Source organism: Cervus elaphus, chromosome 31, assembly GCF_910594005.1.
Source record: "Cervus elaphus chromosome 31, mCerEla1.1, whole genome shotgun sequence".
Lineage (NCBI taxonomy): Eukaryota > Metazoa > Chordata > Mammalia > Artiodactyla > Cervidae > Cervus > Cervus elaphus.
The window spans coordinates 5,240,319-5,250,492 of NC_057845.1; the positions used below are offsets into that span (position 1 = coordinate 5,240,319).

Consider the following 10,174-nt stretch of genomic DNA (forward strand, 5'->3'; position numbering starts at 1 on the left):
CGCCCACCAGGAAAAAGTCTTGGGTTACTCAGGTTGAAAGCCGTAAGTCAGTGGAAGAGTTCAACCGGGTCAAAAAGTTCAACAAGACAAAAAGCTATGTCTTGATCTTAGCTGATGAAAGAACAAGACATCTTAGAGAAAATCTCAAGGCAAGGAGATGACACTCTCTAAGCAGGAAAGAGCAAAGAATATAGGTAAAGTGCATTAGAAGCTGTATCATTTCTTTGCTCATCATGTCTTTATATCACAAGCCTTCTGTCTAGACTTACTGTTCTTCATCAGGAAGTATATCCTCTAGTAGTTCTTTCAGTAAGAATTTATCAGTGGTAAGCATGCCCTTATTTCACACTCACTCTTGCAGATAGTTTAGCTGGTTATATAGCTCTGCACTGACAGTTTTTTTCCCCCAGAACCTGGAAAATATTTCACTGGTTTCTGACTCTCACTGTCATGGCAAAGCCCTTCCAAATGAAAAACTTTCCCTCTGATTGTTTTAAGACCGTCACTTTGTTTTAGTATTTTGTAGTTTTAGTATGATAGACATAAATTTATTTTGCTTGGGATGCTTGAATCTGAATCATTCATCAACTCTTCAAAATTGACTCTAAGATATTATCACTTTGAATGTTGTCTCTCCCTCATTTTTCCTATTCTCTCTTTCTAGAATACTGATCACCTGTGTGTTGAATCTTCATTCCATTTTCTATGTCTTATAAGGGTTTTTTCATGTCTTTATCTCTTTCACTGCATTCTGGATAATTTTCCTAGCTTTATTTTCCAGCTCACTATTTCTCTCTTCAGCTACACTTAATCTATCCATCAAGCCTTGAACCTCAGTGAATATATTTTTTATGTTTGTTGATATATTTGATTCTATAAAAAAAAAATAGGCCTGCTCTTTCTTGATAGTGTTTCATTCCTTCTTCTTCTGGATTTTTTCTTTTATTTCTTTTTATGTTTTATATTCCCTCTTATTTATTAAACACTGTGGTTTTGCTGCTGACTGTTATTCATACAGTGTATTTTGGATTGTGTGTTCACAATCAGCAGAGTTTAATCTACCTCAATCTCGTGGGGCCTGGGTTGATGTTGCTATACAGGGAATATTTGTGGGGTTTTCTCCAGGTACCCTGGGGCAACTTTTTTAGTTTCTTAGCTTGGGTTTCCTGATAAAGGCAATGTGAATTCAAATCCAAGATTCTTTGAAAGGTAAGTGTGTGGTTACATAGTTTCAACAAAGATTATTTTTTCCTCTAATCCTGAGCCCAAGCTGAGATGTTCCCTAGTCATCTTTCTTTGCAAGAATGCTGATTTGTTTCTCACGCACCTTTTTATGAGTGTTTAGCCCTTCCAGGCCCTGGCCTTATAAGGAGATCTTTATTCCAATTCCTCACTTGATATTGGTCTAATGCCTTGTCTCTTGCCCTCATGTACCTAGTAAATTCTGGATATAAAATGCATCAAAGGCCCCAGTGCAGCCACAGGGTCAGTGCCAGCTACTTCTCTGGCACCTCTGGTCTCTCTTCATTTTTATTCCCTGGCTACTCCTTGTGTTTACTCACTCACTCAAGCATTTAAAGGATGTTTGCTATATTTTATTCAGCAGTTTTAGATGTTTTGTTGGGGAAATACTTCCAGAACACTAGTTCCACCATATTTCCAAGAAATGAATTATAGACCCTATTTTGTAATCAGTTATTTGGGGTTGGATGGTGCTATCTCTAGATGCAACATGGAATGGACAATACCTGTAAGTCCTGGGAAAGATTTGGATCTGATATATTAAGAGATAAACATTAAGAAGTGACATTGTTTTAACCAACTTATAATTGATTTGCTTTAGTATTAGAGAAGCTGCCTGCATTCAAATCTCCAAAAGTTATTTAAGCTCTCTGGCTACTATTTCTTCAACTTATAGAGAAATTTCCTTCATAACGTTGTGAGAATTAAATGAGTTAATAAACATGAAGTTTTTTAAAACACTGTGTGGCATAAAGTACTTTACGTGTTTGATACACTATAATATTTTTAGCTAACTTCTCTTACTTGTGCTAAGAAAACCAAGTAAAGAATTTACCCCTTATGTTGGGTCAGAGTTTAACCTGAGTTGGTGCACACACAGGGGCCAGTGAAGGAATAGCAGAATTAGAGGCCTCAAGGGGAAAGAAGGGCTTCCCGGGTGGCTCAGTGATAAAGAATCCAGCTGCCAATGCAGGAGACACAGGTTCAATCCCTGAGTCGGGAAGATCCCCTGGAAGAGGAAATGGCAGCCCACTCCAGTATTCTTGCCTGGAAAATTCCATGGACAGAGGAGCGTGGCAGGCTACAGTCCATGGGGTCACAAAAAGTCAGACACAACTGAGCATGCACCCAAAGGGAAAGAAAGAAGCTCAAAGGAAACAGTTTAGAATCACCTGGTCAGCCACCCTCCCATCTGAGAGTCTCCTTCCAATGCTAAAATCTAGGAGCCTCTAGGACAGATGTTATTCAGGGAAGCTATTGCATTCTAGAAATATACAAACACATTAGCCTCATTAAAGTATCATAAAAGTTCAGAATGCCTCACGCTATGCATCCACATTCATTACTTAGCTTGAACGACAGGAGTGTGGATTTTTGAAACAAGATAGTTACTGGCTTCACATTCTTCCTCTGCATTTTACTGGCAGTTGGGGGAACTCGTGCAGTGGGCAAGGAGACGATGGGGCTGGGCCACAGGGGAGCAGTTGCTGTTTCAGTGTATATTACCCCCAAAGTGGTGCCTTTTCAAGAATTTTGCAAGTGCCGACAGGATGGCTAAGAATACAAGTGGTCTCAAAAAAATTTTAAATCACAAACCCGAACAGCAAAAACATTTTGAGAACACATCTCCAATATACTGCATTTAGAAATTGTGTCATGAATCAACTATATTTCAATAAAATAAATGTTTAAAAAAGCAATGATAAACTGTTGTACTGTCAGACTGTATGTTTCTTGTTTGTCTGTTTTGTTAGCCATGCTGCATAGCTTACAGGATCTTATTTCCCTGACCGGGGATGAAACCCAGGCCCCGGCAGTCAAAGTGCCAAACCCTAACCACTGGACTTCCAGGGAACTCCCTCAACTTGTATGTTAATCAGAAACAAGACATAGCTTCTTTTTTTCAAGGAAGAAATGAACAGAAGAGAAGCTCTAACATCTTTCTATTATACCCACTGATCACCTCGTGCCTGCACCGACTGTGGATCAACAGTGTTGAGAAGATGTTGAAGGAAGAAACGAGAACAGGTCAGTCTACTCAGAGGACAATTGAAATCGCTACGATGAGTCCAGTTCAGTTCAGCTCAGTCGCTCAGTTGTGTCCGACTCTTTGCGACCCCACGGACTGCAGCTCGCCAGGCCTCCCTGTCCATCACCAACTCCCGGAGTTTACCCAAATGGAAAACTATCTAAAAAGGTCAGGCAAATTGTGGCATTTTTTTCTGACTTTGCCCCCCACTCAGCACCCACGTGGGCCAAGTGCTCCAGCCTGGTCCCACCCCTGGTCTCCTGTTAGAGTCTGCCTCTGCTTCCGAGCTGGGGGTCTCCGGCAAGTTAACTAAGCTCTCTGAGGCTGGGTAAAGTGAGACTTCTACTTAACTCACAGGGTTGCTATGAGGATGAAGTCAGATAACACTATGCTCAACTAATTTTCACTCCCTTCCTTTCTCTTCCTCCCTCGAAACTACTGCTAGGCTGCCTTTTCCAATACAGCGCCTGGGAGACCAAAGCCATCAATTACGGGACCACTCGCCTGCCCAGACTCCTCTTCTCGGCTACAGAAAGAGCCGTCAGAACACTTTTTGAATGTAGTTATTTTCCATGGAAACAGGCTAGACCTCTGAGATGCTTACTCTCCATTCCTCTTCTTCTATAATGACAGCTAGACAACTCCTTTAGACATCCGCTTTGTTTTCCTTTGGTTACGAGCTGGCTTTTGGCTCCATCAAAGTTTTGAAAGTGAAGACAATCTCGAATTAAAGCATGATGTGACCAACGGATGATAAAAGGCAGAGCTGTGTGTGTGCACATGGGCACATGTGCGTGTCTGTGTAAGTCTGAACACCTGTGTGCTGGGACACAGTGGCAGACTGAGAGCAGGGAACATCCATCCCGGTCTCCCCGGCAGTCAGCCCTGGCATGGGCGGAGGGGGAAGTGAGACCCAGTCACACCCGCGTACCCCTGGATGAACTGTGCACGCTTCATCCCTGCCCTCTGACACGGGCAGCAGTGGTCCTCAGCTCTGGCTGCACTCTAGAATTGCCTGGGGGCTTTGAAAAAGAGACCCAGGCCTGGATCTCCCAGATGAATTTCATCAGGAGCCCTGGGCTGCTGCTAGAGCATCCATATATTTGTTGAGACTCGAGCGATACTAAGGTGTCAACCAGGGTTGAGACTCACTGTTTCTCTAAGCAGGAAAGGAAGGTTCAACCTCTTCTCAATGGACCACTTCATCAGGACAAAGTTCCCAGTCCAGGGATCCCAACCAAGGGAACGACCATTTTTCTATTTTCTGAAATTCTTTTTTTTTAGGTTTTTGTTTTTTTTTTTAATTTGGCTGCGCTGGGTCTCCCTTGCTGCTCATGGGCTTTCCCTAGTTGCAATGAGCAGGGGTTACTCTCTATTTGCGGAGCTTGGACTTCTCTTTGCAGTGGCTTCTCTCGTTGCAGAGTACAGGCTCTAAGGGAAGCAGGTTTCAGTACTTGCAGCTGGAGGGTTCTAGAGCACAGGCTGAGTAGTTGGTGATGTATGAGCTTAGTTACCCAGAGGCATGTGGAATCATCCCAGATCAGGGATCAAACCTGCGTCCCCTGCATTGACAGGCGGACTCCTAACCACTGGACCACCAGGGAAGTCCTATATTCTGAAATTCTTGACCAATGAAATAAGGAGTTAGGGTCAGGCTTATTCACTAGGCTGCAAATGATCTGATAACAAGCCCACATCTTGTCTTGCCCACTTGGGCTACTGATGGAGGCAGGTGGGATAGGACACCAGCCCAGAGACCCCTTTTGATCATGCAGTGCCCTTTCTTTGAGGTCTGGGGACATCTGGGAACAAGGAAGGCCTTAAAAGCAGCCCCACTCCCCTTATTTCTCACTTCATTTCTGTTTCCCACATTTACCACTCTGTGCCTGAGGGTAAAACCAAACGTGTCGACATATGATCACGGCTCTTTTTGTCAAAAGTCAGGAGTTTTCTAGGAATCCAAGTGGGAATGTGATGAATTTTCCATCCTTTCCTTCCCTCCCTCATCAGTCCATCAATCACTTTGAACATCTTTGAGAAGACAGAAAACAAAAGAAAAAAGAACAGGGAGAAAAGGAAAGAGCAGAGAGAGAAGACCATGCCTGCTCTCCACAGAGAGGAAAACCATCAAAAATATATAGGTAAATAAACAAGATGGGACGTCCCTGGTGGTCCAGTGGTTAAGAATCTGCCTTGCAATGCAGGGTTCAATCCCTGGTCAGGGAACTACTGATAGGATCCCACATGTCTCAGAGCAATGAAGCCCATATGCCACAACTTGAGGGTCAACTAAGCCCAAATGCCACAACCGAGAGTCCAAGTGCCATAACGAAGGAGCCCATGTGCCAAAACTAAGATCTGATGCAGCCAAATAAATAAATATTATTTTTTAAAAACCGAATAAGACCTGAGGGACACGGCAAACTCAGTTCAGAGACACACTAAAACATCACTCTTGAAAGCCGGACCACGTGTAGAAAGGATCTTTAGGATCTTTTTAATCATCGGAAGCGAAATGGCACCGCTCCCTCCCCTCTGCCCTCATCCTGCCGTGTTCTCTGGACAAAGATGATGCTGACATTGTATTTCTATATACGAAAAAAAATCAATGATCAGTTCGGACCTCTCAGGCTAAATCCTCAAGTTGGGAATGCAGTCAAAAGAACAGAACGCGATCCCAAAGAGGAAAATGGATGAAAGCCAAGCGCATTTGAGTTTGGGATTAAGGATCAGAGGCACTAATTTTGCATGAACTGTTCTTGTCTTCCTGGGATGTGTTTTTAATGCAGTGATGATAGCCTTCCAGTGGCCGCTGGCAGCATCTCAATGTCTTCAGGGAGGAGAGGGAAGGGGGTGTTTAGGGAGCCTGTTTCCTAGCAGGCTTGGAGGTGATTAGCACAAGTCACGAGCATGAAGGGGGAGGAGAGGAGAAGGCCCTGATGCAGCCTCTGGCTTATTAAGAGTGAGATCTGATGCTGGAATCCCCGGGGCAAAAAAATCAATGACCCAGGAAAACTACACCAGCTGACAGCCTCAGGGAAAAAAAAAAAAAGGCTCAAGGAAGAGTTGCAGAGAAGAGAAAGGCTTAAGTAACTTTCCAAAATTCTGTGCTGCTAATCTCCCGGGAGGCCCAATACTGTACAGACAAAGGCTAGGACCCCTTTCATTTCAGCATGTTCTTCCACCTGAATTCACCATCCTGCTTCCATCCCCTTCTTCACGAAGGCTGAAAGGGTCCCAAGTTCCCTCCACCCTCCCTCTGGCTGGATTTTTGATGTTTCCTCGTTTAGAAAAACAAGCAAGCAAAGACAGCATCAAATGCTGCTCTCCAATGCTCAGCTACTGCTGTCAGGCTCTGAAGGCGGGGGGGGGGGTGGGGGGGCGGTGGTCCACTGTCTCTTTTCAGGCACTGGTTTCTACACACCCCTCCAAGTTCAGGAACAGGGCCTCTTGTTCCCAGGAGAGCAGGAATCAGGCTTTGAGGCCACAGAGGTGGGAGCTGGGGAAGGGTGTGTGTGTGTGTGTGTGTTGGAGTCACATGACCAGGATCCACTGTGTCAACTAGCTTTCAACTGAACCCTCAGACTGTCATCTTTGGAGCTTAGGCATTTTCTTGGATGCTGCATGTCACGTGGCTTGGGGGGTCCCTAAAGGTTCATTAAGTTTCAAGTCAAATGAGTCAACTTTGGAAGACATTATCCCTGAGGCTTTTCTAATATTTCCCTAAAGCCATACAAGCTAGAATTTAGATCTAAACGTGAGTGTGTCTGTGGTTTCAGACAAGGTTATTTTTCTTTTCTTCTCCCCAAAAGGCTCCCAGACACTTTCTCCCTGGTCTTCAGATCTCTAAAGAGCAAGGTTGACCAGAGAAATCATGGAGGTTGCCTGTGGGTGGACCTGGCAATGTCACCATCGACCGAATATCAGCTCAGGGAGTCTCAGACCCTGGAATCTAGGTGCCCACTAAAAGCACAAGAAAATTCCTTTTATCATTTAATCATTTAGAGAAATACATGAAAACACCCATTTCCAAGTTTAGAGCACCCCTGTTTGACATCTCAAGTTCACCCTCTGAAACAGCTGTTACCTTCAGACAGTTCCAAACTTGGGTGGTAACCTATAGACTGCTTCAAGGATTGCAACCGCTTCACTAAAGAAACAGCTCTAAGTGCCTATAATCTGTGAGAACAATCTAATGGTTACACCTCAACAGCACCTAAAGCAACATTTGCTCAGTTACAATGATGTCACAAAAGAAAGGCTCCTTGGCTTTCTGTTCTTTCCTCAACAATACTCACAGCCTGCCGGTGGCTGAATTCAGACTGCTTTCCATAGCTTAAATCAGCAAAGACAGAACTTTTCTAGCAGCCAAGAAAGTTCTATTACCAAAAAAAAAAAAAGTCAATAGCACTTGAAATTCAGCATTTTTCCCAGCACATTTACCACAGCGCTCTGACCCTCGGTCTTAAGGACCTCAGTTTCCTTGCCAAATAAGCATGTCTTGGCTTCCTTTGCGAGGTAGAAACACTGCCTTGATATTAAATATTCAAAGCAAAGAACCTCTGACCCGAGGGCTCTGAGCTAACAATGACATTCTCTGTAAGTAAACGAGAAACCCAGCTCAGCTTCGGGTTTGCCAGTGTCCCTCACCATGAACTAGTGTACTGCACAAACAGGACTGAGGAAGGAGGCTTGCTGACTGTGATTATGCCGCAAAAGACCTTCAAGGCAGAGATGCAGGAAGCCTGGACTTGACAGGAGATGCTGGAGAAGGCAAAGAATGGGACTCAGAGCTGCTTTCTGGGCTGGGCAGGGGCGAGGAAAGGGTGAAAGGCCTCCAACCTCGAGAGATGGAGACCCAGGTCTGATCCACCTATGCAGGGACGTCTGGTTACTCTCAGCAACGGGGAAAGTAATTTAAGAACGCGGTCCCTCTAGCCCCCATCAATTCAGAAACCTCTCTCCCTTTGTGGCGCCACACCTACAACCCTAGAATGATCTGAGATCGGCTGTGGGAGCCTTGGTCTCAGTCTTCCCCCAAAGAAAAGCCTCATCGGTTACTGGGAGGGGAAATCGTTATTCTTTTCTTTTTTAAGGTGATAGGGGCTGGAAGGGACCAACTCTGGTGCCTTTTGGCGGTAAAGTCTTACCCCTGAGTCTCCTCTCTCTGTTCTGCAAGCTTCTATTCATCTCTCATTGCATCTCCACCGGACCTTCCACCACCCCACCCCCGGGATTCCCTCAGGTCTGTTGGCAAAGACTTCAGGCCAAATGTCTCCTGGATTGGTCTCCTTACGTGGGCACCCGCGAGGTCGGCTGGGGCACACCCAAACTGCGTGTAAAGTAAACCAAGTACCACGTAGACCACAACACGTGTACCAACAGCGCTGAGCTCTCGGCGCACAAGACTCAGCGTAAGGTGCTGTAACGCATCCTTCGGAGTCTGGTCCCCGACCCTAGGAAACTGACGAAGTCAATTCATCGGGAGACAAACTCCAAACACTCTACCCACCCTTCCTTCTTGGGGGACTCCTCTGCCGGCATCCCACATGCAGCTACTTATATGCGAAGAGTTCGCATCAGGTAAGAAAACGGGCTCCTAGCTCGCCCTAACTTTCTAACAACCCGGCCTTGCCCCCTCGGGCTCCGGCCCCCAACCGAGGGCTCACCTTAGCGCCCCGCGGCGCAGGGGGGCGCTCAGCGAGGGAGGTGGCCTCTTACCGGAGAAGTCGGTGAGCGCCGAGATCTCTCTGGAGCAGACCAGGACGGTGCAGCAAAAGAGACGTAGGAGCTGCCCGGGAGGCTCCACCTGCCTGCGGAGGCCGGGATGCTGCGCGGGTTGCGCGGTGGAGGGTGGGCGCGCGTGGCCGGGCAGCAGCATGATGTGCCGCGCGACAGAGCGCGGGCTCGGGCCCGGGGCGCACTGGGGATCGCCGGGCGGAGGGCGGCGTCACATGGCAGGACGACGTCTCCGCGGCCCCCTGCCACCTCCCGGTCCAGGCTGCCAGCGCCTCCTCTCCGCCGCGGGCGAGCACCGGCTCCCCAGCGAAGAGGAGGGGGCGGAGACCTGGGGCGGGGCGAGGAGCCCCGGGAAGGATCCGCGTAGTTTCCCCGAGAGGAAATCTCCGCTGCGGGCCGCGCGGGAGGAAACGAGGGCGGGGGGCGAAGGGAAAGTGTAGCCCCTCTGCGCCCTCGAGGCTGCCCGAGGCCGGGGCCCTGGCGCACTGCCCGCCGCGGAGGGCGCCCCCAACAGCGCGCGACTGGAGCGCCTTGCACACCCCGGGTCCCAGCCCCTCCGAGACGGCCAGGCACCCGCTGCCAGGCCCGCGCTGGCCCCGTGCCAGCCTCGCCCTGGCCGCCGGAGGAGCGCCCGTGACGCACTTTGGAGCCAGCGCCGCGCGCTGAGCCCGGGAGCCCCGGGGCGGGGCCGAGGCCGGGGTGGTGGGAAGGTGGGGTCCGGGAGGTGCGGGACCGCAGCACTGACGTCTTTGGCGACCGGCCGCGCTCCACGTGCAGAATCACCGAGCACGCAGTTATCCCCATTTCACAGGAGAGGAGACTGAGACCCCGGAGCCCTGGCGATCGCCAAAGCGGACGCAGCCCTGACGGGAACCACAGCGGGGCGAAGGGGGAGCGGAAAGGGGAGGCGTTGTGCTCCGAACGGGTCACAGGGTCCAGAACAGGTTTCTTTCAGCTGCCCACTTTTCCTGTGGGTGCTGGGTGTCGGCCGCGCTCAGGATCTGACGCTGGGCCGGCCCAGCCCGCGGCCGAACGCTAATAAACGGGCTTTGTTTTAAAATGGGGCCACAGCATCTTTCCGAACCTCTCGATGACGCGCGGGGTAACCTACGTTTGGACGCCCAGGCAGTGGGCGAGCAGTGGATTTTCTCACCGCCCGGGCTC

The 10,174-nt window shown here is 48.4% G+C and overlaps 1 protein-coding gene across 10 annotated transcripts in view; it reads right to left on the reverse strand.

Annotated features, from left to right (window-relative positions):
• The window catches only part of EVA1C (eva-1 homolog C), a 112,985-nt gene extending 102,929 nt beyond the window's left edge, over window positions 1-10,056 (reverse strand). For 7 of the 10 annotated variants that reach the window (XM_043892690.1, XM_043892686.1, XM_043892683.1 and 4 more), the window contains exon 1: window positions 8,993-10,056. In XM_043892690.1, coding sequence (XP_043748625.1) covers window positions 8,993-9,814 — 822 coding nt within the window. In that variant the 5' untranslated portion in view covers window positions 9,815-10,056. The remainder of the gene's footprint in view (window positions 1-8,992) is intronic. The other 3 variants (XM_043892693.1, XM_043892691.1, XM_043892682.1) reach the window with 2 other exon arrangements.
• Window positions 10,057-10,174: the final 118 nt, after the last annotated feature.